Source organism: Juglans microcarpa x Juglans regia, chromosome 4D, assembly GCF_004785595.1.
Source record: "Juglans microcarpa x Juglans regia isolate MS1-56 chromosome 4D, Jm3101_v1.0, whole genome shotgun sequence".
Lineage (NCBI taxonomy): Eukaryota > Viridiplantae > Streptophyta > Magnoliopsida > Fagales > Juglandaceae > Juglans > Juglans microcarpa x Juglans regia.
In genome coordinates, this window is record NC_054600.1 from 25,256,395 (window position 1) to 25,275,978 (window position 19,584).

General features: G+C 31.8%; 1 protein-coding gene across 1 annotated transcript; it reads left to right on the forward strand.

Annotated features, from left to right (window-relative positions):
- Positions 1 to 16,618: 16,618 nt before the first annotated feature.
- LOC121260801 (transcription factor MYB61-like) lies at positions 16,619 to 18,779 on the forward strand. Its single transcript, XM_041162830.1, has 3 exons — positions 16,619 to 17,004; positions 17,119 to 17,248; positions 17,346 to 18,779. Exons 1-3 carry the CDS (start codon positions 16,872 to 16,874, stop codon positions 18,454 to 18,456), a joined length of 1,374 nt encoding a protein of 457 aa, XP_041018764.1. The 5' UTR covers positions 16,619 to 16,871; the 3' UTR covers positions 18,457 to 18,779.
- The last annotated feature ends 805 nt before the right edge of the window (positions 18,780 to 19,584 follow it).

Genomic DNA, 19,584 nt, shown 5'->3' on the forward strand with positions numbered 1-19,584 from the left:
TTTTTATTTTCTTGCAAGCGATCTGCTTTCTTTTCCATCTTTACGCAACCTAATTATGGCTGTTTTTTTTTTTTTTGGTTATTCCCCGGGGGGGCTGACTTTAGTCTATATATCTATCTATATATTGAAAGAGCAATCAATATTAATAATCTAGATTTATTTTATAAAAAGCTAGCCAGTAGCTAGCATGAAAAAGATCATGCGGGAATGAATAGCTAGAAGCCTAGAACCCTATATAGGTATCCACGACTCGATCGATGAGTATATAATATGATCCATATATGAATACACAAATCAAGGAAAAGTCTATATCTACTGTTTCCATATATATATATATATATATATGTATGTATTCACCTTAAACTGGCTAATATTTGAGGTTTCAAATCAGTCATCAGCTGATTATGTCGACGAGCCTCCTTCAAAAAACATGCAAAGGTGCGTGGGTCACCTATGCTGCATGTACGTAATTATTCTTCAAATGAAGTTTACCTGTGTATATATGTCGTGAATACTCATGTACCAAATGAAGTTTACCTGTTTATTTCGGACTTATACCTATCATTACTCAAATGCAAAATTTGTGATAAGCCTCATGCTAAAAATCGTCACATGGTCACGTAGGCAGTGTGACTAAAATAGTACCCCCCACAAGTTAACTTTTCCATTAAATAAATTGAGTATTAGTATTGGTATAGCTAAAGTTTTAGGTAAATTTTGAATAAAATGTCATCTTTTGTCTTTTGCCTATCCGTATTAATTTTATATTCTGCATTGAATTAGCCATATCACTAGCTATAATAATAAAATATTCTTATTTTTTAAAATTTTTTAAATTTTTTATCTACATATTAATGTATATCTTTTATATTTTTTTGAACTAATCTTTATTTTACCTTTCATAATCTTCAATAATCTACACATCAAAATACATAAAACCTATCAAGAGAAAAGAGAAAAGAGTTTGATTGTAAGGAAAAGAGATGAGAGAAAAAATAACATAAATTAATCAATTGAAGAGGAAACAATAACGATACATATTTGGAGATTTACTGTAGCATTTAAGACAAATGCAAACTTTCAATACAGACAATTTTAAGGGATTATTAGTCAAATTTTATATTGCAAAGGCATTTGACCTACCATTGCTTTAAGTTAATAGATAAATTCAATATAAAGCACTCTATAATTTCATTTTTAGACTATGATTGATGGTCTATAATGCATGAATGATGGATATATATAAATATATATATATATATATATTTCATTTTTTAGACTATGATTCCATGTGCATAAATTTCATTTTTTTCATGCAAAGATTTCATAGATCTCACCATGCATTGTTAATAATAAGCCATAGTCGACTGTACGTGATAGCTGCAAATCATACTTTGCCATTATGTTGTAATTAAGAGTAATGCTAGATACAGTTATATATGGGTTGTACAAATATTACACACTCTTTTAGAAAAATAGTTGAGTCTATTATTAAAAAATTAATTTTTTTATGTGGGTTTCATATTTACTCATTTTTTTAAGGGAGTACACGGTATTTGCATAGTCTATGACTGAAATATCATTTTTCTATAATTAAATTCACACCTAGATATTGCTTTTTAAAATATTTCAACTCTCTCTCTCATTGTATGTACGAGAAGAAAAGAGATAATACAGATTTGAGATAGCATATATGTTATCAAAATGTTGTAACTGAAATTATATATATATATATATATATATATATATATATATATATATATTAGGTGTTATAATGAGTTCATGAGCAGAATTTTTGAAACGACGTTGAAATGTATATAACCCAATAAGTGTTTAGTTTCTAAAGTCAAAAGTAACATATCATTAATATCTCATTATACTTTAAACAGGATAGCGAGTAGATTCCAAGTGTCGACAACTTCTAATTTTAACATTAATCTATTGGTTGTGGGTCTTGTTGATCTGTTCCCAGCTTTCTCTACCTAAAAATTGAGGAGATTTAGATAATGAGTTAAGATGAGATGAGATAAAAGTTAAAAGTTGAATAAAATATTATTATAATATTATTTTTTAATATTATTTTTATTTTAATCTTTGAAAAAAATTAAATTATTTATTATATTTTGTGTGGAAGTTTAAAAAAGTTGTAATGATTAGATGAGATGAGATAATAAAAATTTAGAGGCTTCTTGTATCCCAACAATTCCTAAGAAAAAATCCATTTTCCTATGAGATATTAGAGAAAATCCAACACCCCTACCTTATCTCCATTTTCCTATGCATAAAACTCCCAACTATTATTACTACTACAACATTCAACCTCCATATATATTGTTACTTCCATGGCATTTTAACAAATTCACAATGTAATCCTATAGATCCAAACTCCTCAAAATCACATCCAGTTTTTACAAGTCCATATCTCGCGAAATCCATTCAGTTTTTCTTTATGGCCGTCCATAAATAAATGTGATTTTAGATATGTTTTTCAACAAAAGATTAGAGTGTCGAACTTATTCGATTACATAAACTCAATCAAGACTGCAACATAAAAAGCTTCATAGATTTTGCACAATCTTAATCAGAATGATCAAATTCATAGGACCGGGATCACCTTAATATTGTCTCACTACCCATTCCTTGATCTCATTTTTCTTCGTATTTTTTATTGTCCTGTATTATTTTGATTGTTCTTGGTTGATTGTTAAGGCTCTCACCCCCTTTGTATCGGCCTAATTGCTCCTCCTTGTATATCCTAATTAAATATTGATTCTCTACAAATCTACTTGCTAAAAAATATGGGTTGTGGGTCCAATCATCTCCTTTGATCTTTGGACAGAAATGATATATGGTAATTAGATGGCCATAATGAATTGCACGCAGCTTAATGGGTCAGGGTAAGGTTGTGTTGCTAAACTATTACAGAGGAGATAGCAGCTACTTACGGATGTTTGGAAATAATTTTCATCTCATCTATCTCATTTTATTTTTAAACATCATTTAAACATAACACTTGTAAACTAATCATTACAACTTTTCTAAACTTGTAAATAAAAAATAATTTAACTTTTTCAAATCTTAAAATAAAAATTATATTAAAAAAGTATATTTTAACAATATTTTAATTTTAATATTTTTTATTCAACTTTTTCTCTCTTCATTCCCAATACCTAATAAATATTTAACTCAAACTATCTCACTATTATTCACTAAATTCTTATTTCATATCATTTCCCAAGCATCCCTTTATGAGCCACCAAAAGTCCTCTCAGCCACGGGCCACCAACGAGAAGTTGATATATAGGAAAGAAAAATTCTTCTTATAAATTATTATTCACCATCTTACACCTTACACCTTCTGAAAAGCATCCTCACACTCTATAAAAAAAAAAATAAATTTTCACGTTATGTGTATATATGTAATGTAAACAGTTGCTAACTTATAGCAAAATTCTATAGGAAATGGACGTTGCTACGTCCACCAAGGTTTTCTACAGATAGTGCGTTTGCACTTTGCTTTTTTATTTGCTTTTTTTTTCAAGCATTTTTTAAGTTTCTTTAAACATTTTTTTTAAAACAATCACAAACTCATTCCTTAATCATTAAGTAATAAAAAAGAAATACACTTAGGTAGAAAGTATATTATAATATCCTCGGTCGCTTTATCATTTTCCGTAGGAATTAGGGGAAAGAGTATTGTTGTACAAATTTACATTTTTATTTTTCTTTTTTCATTTTATTTTCATATTTTTTTAACATATTTAAATATTTTTTAAAAATAAAAAAATATATCAATATACTAAAAGTCACTTCTTTAGTTCCTTAATTATTAAGTAAAAAATATTATGTCCATAAGAGATCAAAATGAGAGGATAAACTCAAGCGGTATATAGCATTTTCTTCAAGTAAAAAAAGCTAACATGACTATAATAGTTGTTGGGGCCCACAAAAATGATGCACGTGCTGGATAGCGTGTCGTCACTAGCAACAAAGCAGAGAAATGAGGGCCAATGGATTTTTGGAGATGAGAAATATTAATATTGCGTTTAGATGTTGAGATGATTTCAGATAATTTGTATTAATATATGAATAGTAATATTTTATAAGTCCTATTGAGATGCGTTTCATGTAAATATGTGTTTAAATATATGACGTAGGTTAAGATGAATTTAACTTTTTTATGATAAGTTGAAAAAGTAGTATATCCTATCAATAATTGATTTGAGATAGGTTGAAGTGATCGGTTTGTGTTCCAAACATAGTCTAATTAATAGATAAATTATGTGCAGACCTTTTGTAAAGATGATCTCACTTAAAAAGAAAAGATTTTTTTAACACTTTTTCATAGTTAGGTCTACTTTTTTATAAAAAGACTGTACAAAATTTGTCTATTTAAAACTTATATAAATCATCTTTTTTTTGTATTAGGAGATGAGAGGGTAAAAAATAACTTCTTTTTGAGTCACTTTGGAGAGAGTAATCTCCTTGACACTTCTAACGTCTGTAAATCTTGTTTACTTATTTTGATAAAAATAAATAAATAAATAAAATAGAAGTGAGAGTCATTATTAAAAGGTTGACATTTTTATATAGATTTTCAGTTTGTTCATCTTGTCAAAGGGAATATGCAGAGTTGACATATTTTAAGAGTACAAATTATTTCTCCTTGAAGTAGTCCTAGAAACCATTAGAAAAATTAAGTAGTACATTGAGAAAAGAAGTGCATATCTGATCACAATCTCATCTGTTATTTTTTTAAAAAATAATATATAATCTAATGAAAAAAAAATCATTGGATAATAAGCCAAATGATGATCTATAACTCTTACAGTGAGTTTTTATATGATGAAAAATAATATTATTGTTACTGCATTTGAAGATTGTCTCAATCTTGATCAGACCATTTGCTTTGATCACTTACATATATGCAATCAGATTAATTTATAGATCACAAAACAATGAAATTTATGGATTAATGACTTAAAATCAAAGGAAAATTACCCTGTAAATATCTTCTTAAACTATCACCCATTTTGTAATATTGTAATTGTCAAACGATCAAACAGAGAACTTCTATAGATATAAAGAGATTCTTCAAACTATAACTTAAGTTCATTTCAATATTCAAACTATACTTTCCTCTCAATTTTTTTCCCTTCCATGATTTAACCGGTAAGCATATGCATTCCTGGTCTATTTTTTTCCATCCATTTGACGAGTAGATTTTAATGTGTAAATTGCAACTTATACAATTTCTGTACATATATAGTTTGATTATTGTCTAATTGAAAAGAATTAAGTATGTGTTAGTATATATATGCTAAGGGATAAAACATAATATTTTTCCAAAATCAATCCTTTTCTACTATGTGCATGGTTCATGTTGTTCTGCCTTCAACACATGCACTGATCATGAAGTACTGCAAACTAACGAACACCTTGAGCGTAGGCCCGGTACAATATATAATATATAGGTAATTAACTAAGATGTTCGCTTAAAACCCTTCAGAAATAAAAGCCTCTGTTAAAGACCAACTTATTATAAATATTAAAGATCTATTTTTAAGTAATAATTATATAATGCCATATTAATTAGGACTTTTTTTTCAAAATTTTATACTAGCTGCTAATTTCTATCACGATTCTAACTATATATATATATATATATATATTTCTCTCCTTTCTACAATGTTGAAGGAGTACAAGCCCAAAAAAACCAAGAAACTTGCAGGCCGGTGTTATTTATGGAATTGTGAATACTCTATTTAATTGGTTTTATTTCTACTAAAATAACTGAATTATTCTATTCATTATTACTCCTATACTACATACTTATTAAGAAAAAATAATTAAAAAATTATGTATAATATAAAAATGATGAATAGAATTTTTTAATACACGTTGAGAATGGTGTCAAACATTATCATTTGATAAGCCAGTTTTAACTTTACAGAAAAGTAAGGTTTTTACCTTAGTTAAACAGATAACCTATTTATTTATGAGTACTGCAACAATCATAAAAATATTTTTTTAAATTAAATTTACTGGTTAAATTTATTTTTATAATATAAAATTGTAAAATTTGTTTATCTTCTGGGTAACAAGGAGGCAAACAGACACAAACGGCTGTCGACTCAACAGCTCACGTACGCACTTTAAAGTTTAATTTACCAACCCCAAATTAAGAAAGAAATGTAAAAGTTTGGAGCATCAAAAAGTTCAAACTAAAGAGGATTTTAATGGAATAAAAAATCTCCCTGTCATTAGAGTAAGAGACAGTATATAGTGCCGGTTCAGGGAGAATTTTGCAGAGTCATGATTGCAATTATGACAGACAAAGTTCATCACTGAAGAATATATATTATATAATAGAAACAAATAGTAATTAATTAAACACAGTGTCTACCCAGCTTGTTTAAAATCGGGTTTGCCGACAGTCACTGTTCAAATGATGTCTCGTTAAAAATTAAGCTAAAATATTGACTGTCCACCCGGCCTCTCCAGCTTCTAGCCTCTACACACTTTTTGGAAACCAATGCATTTTACTCGATTATGTTTGCTGATGGAGGGTCGGGTCTCCCAGATATATAATTTGCGTGAAAAAAGGACATGCACACTCGATGATCTTGTCCATAATCGTGGGGTTTTCATCTCGAAATTAATGCATTATTTGCATGGTGTTTATAATTATTTATGATTGTTGTACGTATCCATGTGCAACGCATCACGTCACCACCTACTGAACAAGCCGGGGGCCCCATGCATGACCGGAGGACTGATTCATCGTAAGGTCCAGTTAATTAGATCAAGATTTTTCTTGAATTCGTGTGGATCGGGTCCTACATGAGCTGCCTAATAAGTATAGTACTACTGATCACCAATGGATATTAATTGCATGGTACAGAACATATATGCACTTGTATGGCTCTCCTGCATTTTTCCTTTCCCACCTTTGGAGTCTGCTCGATCGATCGTGCACTGTACCTGAAGAATGTGACATTTCCTGAGAATGGTGAAAAGTCTTGTTTTCACATGAACAACACACTTTTGTTTTGGGTCTTTTTGGGGCTCATCACTTTTGACATTGGAAACATTGACTCGAAATTGCAGGTCCCATATTTCATTTACTTTCCAAAGAATCTCTTAGCTAGCACTGGTTTGAGTTTCAGGTCTGGATTGCTCAAAATTATTGAACAACTAGTGATTGCTTTGGAAGCTTGCATGAGTAGTACTGGTAGATAAAATGCAGACTTTTCCTGTCTGAAATCTAGACTCTGATCCTGTTTTGTTTGCTGCTACAACACTAGGAAGTATGATCAGAAATTTTTACACTCGCAAGGCCTAACTATTTGTAGGAGATTGTACTAGTACTGCTCGCACCTAGTATTCCCAAAGCAAGTTGCCTATACTGTTTGAATCACTGTACATACGATCATTTGGAGTCCGAAAGAAAGACATGCCAGGAAATTAAAACAATATATATATATATATATATATATATATATATATTAATAGGCAGGCAGTCCTAGTTTTGGATCACGAACTGTTGCATTTGTTTTCCCTCAACTCAAAAGGGTATTCATCTTTTTGGCATTAAACTGGATTGATATATCCTTGGTAGAGGCAAAATGATTAGGGGAGTGGCCCTATGGTGGGGTCAAAATGGACTAGCAACACATATTGATATTCATGAAGGCGACTTCATGATCAGTACCCTAAAAACTTATCTATCATGCATCGATCCTCTCTCACTTAATTATTTTATGTTGTTCTATTTATAAGAATTTTTCTCGTTGTGGGGTTAAGCAGGAAAGTTGACAAGAGTCGTGTGATGTGGTCTGATTTCGATGGAGATGAAGACGATGATCAATATCCCCATAGCCACAGCTCATATACCTGGGAGGACATATTTCGTACCCAAACACCTTAATTTGAATCAGACGAGCTCCGACGATATATCATGATTAGCACATGACCCGTACGTATAATACATCATTCTTCGTGCAAGCCATTGAACCAAGACAACTCAAAGTTCAGAGCCACAACTTATATATATATATATGGCCGAATGATCTTGATGTCATTCTTGACACCCACGGTAGGCCACGGCCCTATCTACATAGTCTTTCAGTCAACACTACTGTCCCCACTGCTTAAATTGCCCCCTTTTTTCTTGGCACAGTTCAATTTCATGTCACTGTAATTTGGAGCCGGTCCCTGGCTATTACAAAATGTACATATTTGTGGTATTTGCGAAGGCCTCGATCTTATAAATTAGTACGTACTTCGATCTTACCGTTAATTCCTTCGTTTGCAATATATATAGTTACCAATAAGATGATATTTTATGCAAGGATATTAATGCTTTATAATTTTAAATACATTATTTACTTACAAAAAAAAAAAATTATAGCTCATCATGTAAAACGGCCTTTGTATTATGAATTAAATTGGATTCAATATTATACACTTTCATGAATATCATTTTGTAAGTTTTTCTTATAATTAAGCCAAACATTTTTCTACTAATAATTGCATATTATTTGTTCAATTCATGTGCTATATAATTTCATCGTGGCAACAATTATATATATAAGAAATTCTATTTGCAGTCTTGAGTCGGAGATTGTGTGTGTAGTCTCACTGATGAATTAGGGTAAAAAGGGAAAAAATATCATTTTAAAAACATTATTTTTGTAATTTTAAAATTTTTTTAAACATAACTGTATGGGTTTGTATGAACAGTCCCCAAATATGTAGACTAACTCTTAAATATATATATATATATATTGTATTATAATAAGTGGTTATCTAACTGTGAATAGTAACTTTTGTTATTTTTCTGTTAATTTTTTTTGTTTTTCCGTTAAGTCTTGTTTTACTAAAAAGCAATTGAAACCCTTAATCATTTAATATGTGGCTCCTTTGTAAAATGACTCGTTTGCATTCGAAACCCACATCAATTCATCTTATCTCATTATTACAACTTTCTCAAATTTTCACACAAAATATAATAAACAATTCAATTTTTTTAAATCTCAAAACAGCTTTCTCAAATTTCCACACAAAATATAATAAATAATTCAACTTTTATTCTACTATTTACAAACCATCTCAACTCATCTCTAAATTCAAACCACGTTTTACTAAAAGGTCCTTAAAACCTTTGACCATTTGACGTGTAGCTCTCTTGTAGAATTTAATGAATGATCATGTTTTACCAAAAAGTCCTTAATAGAATATAATTATTATTACTATTAATATTGAATATTATTAATTTGATTAGAATATTATTATTATTATTATTATTTTAATTAGTAGAACTATAAAATGTGATAAAAATAAAAATTAAAAAAATTATTAAATTAATAATATTTTATTATTATATAGAGAGTAAATAGATAATTCAATATAGATGCAGACAAATATTCATATTTTGCTAAAGTTTAGACTTTTTTTTAATCTTGATTTTTTTGTCTTTCTTCAACCTTATACCTTGTATTTTTTTTTTTCAAGACAAATAAGCTACTGACTTTTTCACTTTTTTTTATTTAAATCATTATATCACGTGCACTCCGGGGCTAACGCACCCGAGACGTACTGTTCCCGTGTGTGTGTGTGTATATATATATATATATATATATATATATATATATATATATATATATCTATCAAGTTGCTACGTAAATGTTTAAACAAAATAAGATCTCGTTCAAATCCTAATTAATTTCTAAAGATACTAATTAAATCCCAGAAAATTAATCATGACACCTTGATGATCTGTTAATTTATTTCTGCTTTATTGTTTTTGAGTTTTTTGGATTTTGGCTAGCTATTAGAAGAGTTCATGAGAAACGTCTAAATGAGTTGCAACAAAATTATATAAATCATTGACAACCGGCAGCATTAGCTTTTGGGTAGCATTAGCATATTGTTTAAGCCAAACCATGCATGTAGCTATAGACAATAGTTGACTAAAGGAAACAGCTCATGTTCTTGCATATGATCATCATAAGCTCACGGGAGTATATATATATATATATATATATATATATATATATATATATATATATATGATGAGGTTATATATGGATCAAGGTCAGTAACAAATATCTGATCTTTTGGGTGTTTTTATTATTTTATAATTAATAAATTAATTATTGCTTTTATTGGGTGTGTGAACAGCTGGCCGATCGAGGACATTGCTAAGGTCAAGAGTGCCTCATCATGGTTTTACAAGGAGACAAACCATAATACAAGAACGAAAGACTTCTTTTTTTTCTCTTTGGGATTTTCCCATGAGAAAGTGTTGCATGCATGCAGGATTAATATTATTATTAATTTCTATTACTTTTTAATGTTTGTGTTCTAATTAGTACTACTGAAAACTTCGAAGCTTGGAGAGGATTAAAGGGTAGAAGATGCTCGCCTTGGTGGCTCTGGTTGTCTGTATATACAGCGCGCACACCATGTCATGGAATATTTGCCTTTCCATGAACATTAATGCGAGTCACGAATTAACAATTCCTAGCTAGCTAGCTAGCTTAATTCTAATTCTTTCTTTCCATTATAAATTAATAAAAAGTTCTTTATTTTTTGCACAACATATATATATAATAATAACCTAAAATATGGAATCTTTCTATCCTATATATTAACTTATAATTAAAACAAGCAATTGAATACTGATCATGAGAAGAACAAAATTAGGAATTATAATATTATATACTGAAGATAGATCGATAGATAGATAAAACGTTCACACACATAATTAAAACAGGTTGGCATTAGGGATCGAGGGTCCAATCCAAAGTCAACTTTATGTTGGGTTTTTTTTTTTCTTGTCTTTTTTTTTTTAGTAAATTATATATATATAAAGAAATTTATTAAAAAAAAAAAAAAAAAAAAAAAGGTAAAACTCGAGACTTGTGTTCTGATCTGATATATATGCATGTTACCAGTGATCTCAAAGAAACTAAACTGATGCAGAGAATCAAATTTAATCATGCATTTAATCAATATTCTATATATCAAATTCAGATTTAATCTGTAAGGTACGTTGCAATGGACACGATTGATGATGCGGAAGCCACCCTAGCTAGCATCCATGAAAATACACGTACGCAGGACTAGTTCTAGTTCTGCCACGTTATCATTATATTGGAGTACTTGTGTAGTTTTGAGGGTCATAATTTCGATCCAAAGCTCCTCCAATCAATATCTGTCGGTGGAGATCGATTTAGAGTTAATAAATTATAAATGAAGAGGTGTATATTCATATATATATATATATATATATATATATATATACCGTCAACCAGACAACCACATTCCATTGTTTTCCGAAGGTCCCACACCTAAATTATTATTTTTGTTGTACATGATGATGATATATATTCGATCCTGCATGCATATTTCCTTGAGCTAGCCAAGTACTCCTCCATGGCCTCAAAGTTCAAACCCTCGATCAATATATTATCAAGATCAATCAGTACTGGCTCGACCTTGACAATTCAATACTTCATTGGTTAAAAACATGCAAAGTCAAACCACAGAGATCAATCGAAAAAAGTACTAGTGGTAGAATTTTCATTTGCGGCCAAAGTAATAGAAAAACCAGCACTTTGATGATCAGTAAAAGTCAAAATACCATGTACTACGTACTCGATCGTGGTTTTTTAAATTCCATTGGTGAGACTTGCAAGCAAGGCTTTTTATTTGTTTACTTAGAATAAAACTATATATATATATATATATATATATTATTTATAAGATGTATAAATTCTGTGTATTCTCTTTAAAAAAAAATAAATAGATATATATAATATTAAAAAAAATAATATTTATAATATATTTTCTTTCGATTATAGCCAAGTGTATTTATGGTCCTTTGCTAAAAATTCCATGGGTCTGTCTACGTACGTACTTTGCAGTAGTCAGGCGGCCTCAGCAAAACATGCACTATTGATCTGATCCATTAGTTTTACATGGTACGTCAAAATTATTACATGATGTATATATATGGACAAAAAGAAAATTAGTTTAAAAAAGAAAAGATATTATAATATTGCAAGGTCAAATGGGGATTATGATATATATATATATATATATATATATATGATGCCTTGCATTAATGATCACCATCTATCTAGCTTGCAATATGTATCGATCCGATCCTTAATTATATAATTTGAGACAGTTTGGGGGCCCAGAAAGATGGCGCACAGATATGTTATATATCTGCACAGTGTATATCACATGGAGATGTGTAATGCCCGGTGTTATCTCTTGGGTGGGTCCACATTGAAAATTCCACATTTTTGCTTTTGCAGCAGCGCCTTGCAGACCAAAATTCCACCGCAATATATATATATATATATATATATATATATATATAATTATTTATATATTTTGAACCGTTCAGATTAAGTTGCAGTACTACTTTACTGATCATTGATCGATCGGCCCGGCCAAGTGTTGTGATTTTCCTTAAATTCTTTTTACTTTTAAGAAGTACTGTACACAATCAATGATATATATATATATAACGTCGTCGGCGTAGCTTTATTTATTTATTTATTTATTTTAAATTATGAATTATTATTATATATATTTTTGTAGAATTTTTTTTACCGCGCCTTTTATATTTTGGAATCTTCCATTGAGATTCGAAAAGGTTTCACAAATAAAAGCGGGCCACAACACCGGCTGCTAATGATTTGCAATAATTGAATGCGAATACTTTTTTGTGGTTAATCTTTTTAATGGTTGAATTAATTTGTTGAATGATTTGGCTTCTATATATATATTATAAGTGCAATTTCTTCAGCTAAAATGTTCATCATGATCAGTCTTTATCTATATATATGTATATATATATATTGCAATAATTTCCCTAGCTCTCTTAATCAAAGGGATAATTAATAAAAAATAAAAATAATTATAGGGATAATTTTTGTTTTAATTAATTAATACAGGACATGATCTTGTGTTCAAGCTACGGACGTACATGAGGCTTATCTAGCTATATATGAGGGTTTATCTAGAGAAAAAGACATCAGCCATTAAATGAAAATTGGAAGTACGGACGAATATATTCATGTGGATATTGCATGTTTCCCTCTAGGCTCTCTCTATAGCTGCTAATTGTTTGTAATATTAATTTGGCGAATATAGCAGAGCATGCAGCAGCTTTAAGTTTCTTGGAAAACTGAATTTAACTCGCATATGGTTCCAAAGAAATTTAAAGGGCCCCAGAAAAGGATGGAAACAGACAGCGGGGATTAGAAGACTTGAAGCCGGAGCTCTAAAGTTGAGGGAAGAAGAGTGGAGGGTAGTGGAGGGGAGGGAGGGGGGTCCAAAGCAAAAATTAAAAATATATATATATATCTTCAAGTAATTTATAATAATAAATGTGTTTAATATTTAAAAATTACTATTTGTATGTGGGATTAAAATACTCAAAAATTGAGAATAATTCAAACAATCATGCCCATGCATCCTTCTAATCATTGACATAAAAATAAAAATTAATCCCAGAAACAGAATCATGATATTTTCGCTTATTTTATTAATCCCGGCCACTAGTACTGTCGTATATATATGGACATTAATATTAAAAAGAAGTTTACTTGCACGGACTAACTTTATATTCCGATGAAGAATAATAATTTGCAGACTAGAAGACAAAAAAGATAAAAATGTATACGTTTTCCTTTCATGTTGTAATGTCAATTGGTACCAGTGAAGATGAGTTAAAATAGGGTTTAGCTAGGGTTCAACTCATTGTCCTTTGTGGGGGATAACATGCACATGGAGCTGGCATGCATCCATGCAAGCATGGGGGGTACTGGAAAATTAGAATTAATAATTGAATTGCGATCATGTCCACGATGATCCAAAAGCGTTATCTATGCTTTCTAGCTGCAATTAATATCAAATTATCTGTAGCTAGCTAGGCTAGCTAGTCCAAATGGTCGTGAATGAATGAATGAATGAATGCATGCCAAGATCGAGTTTTTAGACAAATATATTTGATTTTTGATCCAATCATTTTCTAGAAATATATAAATATGTGAATTATAAATTGACATTGTTGTCACAGCCAAAACTTGATATTGATCTACAGCTCCAAAGGTCACAAAGTTGCCTAATCTTCAATCATGGAAGAGGGGACAAAAGCAAGTTCTCATTCATCCTTTTTGTCTTTTGGTTGTTTGAAGTGGAAAACAAAAAAAAGAGCATCGCCATGTTAATTAGTTGGTGTGTGTATATATATATATATATATATATATATATGTAAATTTATAAGTACTATACATAGATATGTATATAAAAATCAAGTTGCATGCATCTCAATCTCATTAATATCTTTGAAAGTGCCAGCTTACACAAGCAATCGAGGAACTTGATAAATCAATCGAGGAAAACGTACATGACAGCAATATTAAAACAAATAAAGAAAATATGAATATTAATAATTTAACATGAATGCATGTCACTTCATGAACAATAATTACTTGTGTGTAATATATTGCATGTCAACGTTGATTCGAGAGGGCAGAAAACAGTGATTCAATCCCTTCTGTAATCAACTGAGAAAATGATTGAAGGATCGATCGAAGAAATATATGATATATATGGCGGTTGGTTTTAATGAGGTTTTATTAAACTAATTAGTAGCCGAAAGCTTAATATATTTATATATATATATATATATATCGATCATGTTAGCTAGCTAGGTTGTAATAAATCTATTGTTGCATGCGCCACTTTGTTAGTTGTTAACAATTAAAGGCCGATTAATTGCTAGCTAGTACCGTTCGTAGCTAGGTTTTATTATTATTATTATTGTTATTATTATAAGGCACTCCCATTATTATTAGTATATATTATTATTTATTTATTTATATATTTTCAAAGCACTTATTTCTGATTTCACATATATATAATTGCTTTATGTATGCCTTAGTTTGAGTCACCTTCAATGTATAATGCCTTTATATATGTGATCTGGCATGCGATGTCATGTTTGTCATTGGAATATATATTATATAAAATTTTTGTAATTCTCGAATTTTCCTAAATCAGGGCTAGCTTTACTTTCTGATTATTTAGGAATTAATTATTAATTAATAGGTTTATTTATTGTTGGGATATTAATTAGGGTTTTTCTAAACTCTTGCATGCAAAACGTTGATGTTATTTAAGAATTAATATCTCCTATAATTCCTGTGAAAATTCAATTCTTTATAAAGACTATATATCAATTAAGCTTTATCTTTTCTAGTAGATTCAAAGTGTATTAAGACTAATATAGCAATGGTCATGACTATATATATATATATATATATATATATATATAGTTCAATATAACCGGATATGGTAGAACTAACCAGGCTGCAGGGAAACCCTCTTTTTCTTGAATGTGTATGAAGTTTTAAGGAAAATTAGATAAATCTAACATGAAAATGGAAACCGTAAGGGTTTAAATAATTTGCAACATTCAGTGTAATTTATTCAGAAAAAAGGGTGATTTGCTCTAATTTTGGCAATGAACACTGCATAATCCTCTTTCCACGTAATGATAAGACTTTTCAAAGTGTTGATTATTTTGGGAAGAATAGCTCATAAAGCTCTCAAAGTATAAAGTAAAGAAGACAGACAGTCCTGTTTTTTATGAGGAAAAAGTTTTCCAGCTTAAGTAATGGAATATTTTTTGTTGGTTTACTTTTCACAGATGACAGAGGGATTTGCATGGGCCATGGTGTATGGAAACTGAAATTTGGTGAATTTTTTCTCCAGCCTCATCTATCTCCTTTAAGTTGGCGCCGGCCTGCCTGCCTGCCTGCTTGCATATGTCTAATCAGAGAGGTCTGAGAAGTTAATGACTTTTTTTTTTTTTTTTCCAACTCAAGTACTGTAGTTCTTGTTGTGAAGAGAGAATTTTAAATAGGTGACTTTAACCAGTAAAACTTAAACAAGTCAGGATGAATGAAGCATCCCGAGTATGCATCCATTGTGCCCAGAAAAAAATAGTTTTGCTGACTTCGGATGCAAGCATGGGTTGTTCTCAGATGGATTAGTGGCATGATGTGGCAAGCATGATGCACATACATGATGTGGTATCATCTAGATTATATATTTTTCAAGTCTAAAATAAAAAAATAAAAAATTAAAAGCAGTCATATAATGAATGTAAAGTATACACTGTTACAGTGACTTTTTTCTAATATTACTCTTAGTGAAAAAATAAATATAGATAAAAATTATTATTAAGAATAACTATTTTACACACATGATGTGACATCATCTAAACCATACATTTCTCAAATCTAAAATAAAAAAAATAAAAAACTAAAAATAAATATATAATGAGTATAAAATATATATTACTATAATAACTTCTCTCTAATATTACTCTTAACAAAAATACCCCACCATTTTTGCAAGAGACATTAATTCTCAGAGTTTTGATTAGACATATGCAACTCAGCTTGTTACCATTCCTTCTCATCTTTTTATACAGACAACTCCCACTCTCTCTCTCTCTCTCCCCCCTAAAAGAAAAAAAAGAAAAGAAAAAACTAGACTGAAAAAAAGTACCTTCTCAATTGAGTGTGACTTTTCTCACTGGGGGGCTACTTCTTAGTTCTTATATATTAATTCAACTCCCTTTCTCAGCTGCTACTTCATTTTCTCAACCTCCCTGTCACCTCTCTCTCTCTCTCTCTCTACATCTTTTCTCCCAAAGCTCCCCTACAAATCCATTCAGAGCCACCTCCAGCCGTTGCTGACAGTTCACCTAGGATTCAACAAACTTGCTGTTTAAGGGTAGGATATCCCTCATAGCAGGTGGGACTTGCTCCAAAATGGGAAGGCACTCTTGCTGTTATAAGCAGAAGCTAAGGAAAGGCCTTTGGTCACCTGAGGAGGATGAAAAGCTTCTGAGGCATATTACCAAGTACGGCCATGGGTGTTGGAGCTCTGTCCCTAAGCAAGCTGGTAGCCTAATTTTTACTCTTCCCCTGTGTTTTCTTACTCTCAAACTAAACCTCTCTGCAATGTTCTGAACAAGAGAAATTTCTAACTGTCGATCTCCATATGATGAATTGGCAGGTCTGCAAAGGTGCGGGAAGAGCTGCAGATTGAGGTGGATCAATTACTTGAGGCCTGATTTGAAGAGAGGCACATTCTCACAGGAGGAGGAGAACCTTATAATTGAACTTCATGCAGTTCTCGGGAATAGGTAAATTCTTTTTCTTCTCCTCGTCTAAACATTTTCCCTATGGTTGGGGCAATCATTAATGTTGTTGAACATTCTTGGGATTCTGTGGCTTCCCCAGGTGGTCTCAGATTGCAGCACAATTGCCTGGAAGAACCGACAACGAAATAAAAAATCTCTGGAACTCTTGCTTAAAGAAGAAGCTCAGGCAGAGAGGCATTGACCCCGTCACCCACAAACCACTTTCCGAGGTTGAAAATGGAGAAGGCAAAGATACAGCAGCCAAAAGCCGAGACAAAATGTCGGTGGTGTCTAATGAACTGAATCTCCTCAAGACAGACAATTCAAAGCAAGAGGCAGCTTTACTTGAGCAGAGACCATCTTCAATTGCAGCAGCACAAGGCTGCTACCCATTGGAAGTTCAGGGTCCTTCCAGCTCCAAGACAACAAACTGCAGGAAGAAAAACAACAATTTGATGACAAACACACCTAGTAAGGACTTCTTCCAAGATAGGTTTGTAACATCCCACCAAGAAAGTTCCACCATCGACTGCCAGGCTTCAGATTTTGTGGGGCATTTTCCGCTTCAGCAATTGAATTATGCATCCAATGCCAGGCTCCCCGCATCCTCAAACCCCATTCAGTGGTTCACCCAAACTGGGAGAACATTTGACATGAATTCCGAGTTCACCTCCAACGCAATATCTGTTCTTTCACCTTCAACCAGCTCATTTCTTCAAACGTCTATTGGTTACAAGCCTCCACCACTTACTTTTCCCTCCGATAATGTATCCATCAGCTCTTTCGCAGTGAATGGATCCCGTTACTGGGAACCAAGCGCCACCAACAACAACAGCAATTGCAGCAGTGGAAGTAGTAGCAGCGCTGAGTTGCAAAGCAACAGCTCGTTGTTGGAGAACAGCTTGTTTTCTTGGGGATTGGCCGACTGTAGCACATCAAACAAAGACACCCAAATCCATCTGATGGAAAGCCAACAACCGGAAGACATGAAGTGGTCTGAATATTTTAATAACCCATTATTGATGGCGGCTGCTTTACAAACGACTCAAACTCCAGAGTCTTTGTACAGCGAGATAAAATCAGAATCGCATTTGGTAAACGATAGTTTAAGTGCTATGTGGCCTCATAACAAGCAGCAAGGTCCTTTACAATCTTCTGATATATGTGGTAAGGATATCCAAACGCTAACTGCGGCCTTTGGACATACTTAGCAAGCCATTATTAACATGTCGAGCCTCTGGTCAGCGGCGGAAGAACAAAACTGCAGAATTTCAGTTACAAGAGGCTTCAAATCCTAGCCTGTTTTCTTTAGTACAGATGTGTGCCACATATTCTTCTCTTGTATATAGATCAGAATACAGAAAATTTTCTCAGCCTCTGGGTTTGATATATTTGTGAGGAAACATTCTTGCTATTACCTTTTTCTTTCTTCTTTTGTGTGAGGTAGAATTGCAAAACAAGGCTTGTACCGGTGTCTTTTACTCTTCTTTTTTGTTTTTCCTCAATGCATATGCTCTCTGTAATGTTGCAATTCTTTCTGGTGACCATTTTGGAAAATGTCTGTTAAACTTATTCATCCAGCTTCCAGTTACTCCTTTTACCAGTAATAATGTCAAATCTCTCTGTTAGACCATGGCTCTCTCTCTCTCTCTCTCTCTCTCTCTCTCTCTCCCCCCACCTCTCTAGGGCCTAGACAATTGAATATTACATGAATCCTCTTAATCCAATTTCTTTTTCAAGATTATGATTCAAATGGTTGCCTATCACTGTCTTCACGGGACGCAAATCTCATTCACCTTCATAACAGTGTTTTCGTTTTCGTCCGGACTATTTTGAGAAAATAAAGGAAAAAATTATCATGACATCTGCAATACGTCTCATTTGCTGGATTTGCAAGACTTCGAGTTCGAGAGCAACTGCTATCTCTTCTTCTCTCTCTTGTACACACGTGTGCGTGCATGCTCCCACACATGCGCGCGCACGAACACACGCACGAGAGCGCGTTAAGGGTGTCACCATATAGTCCAGAAGAAGGTGCTCCACAAATGAATTGAGAGTTGTTCACTTTGGAGTCCGTACATAGAGATGGTGACTCTCAATCTAATAACGGCCATATGTTTTCTCCATCGCTTGTAGCTTCTTCAAGGCAAATAGCATTATCTTAAGGAACACTTTGGAATAAATTAAATAAATAAAAAAGGAAGAAACTTCCAATTTCAGAGGAAAAGTAAAAAAAAAATAAATAAATCCAATAAGACTACTTATCTACCCGGCTTCTTGGATGCTGCCAAGATGCTTGGTATTAAAGACCAACCCCACTTGGTTGGCACCACCTGGAA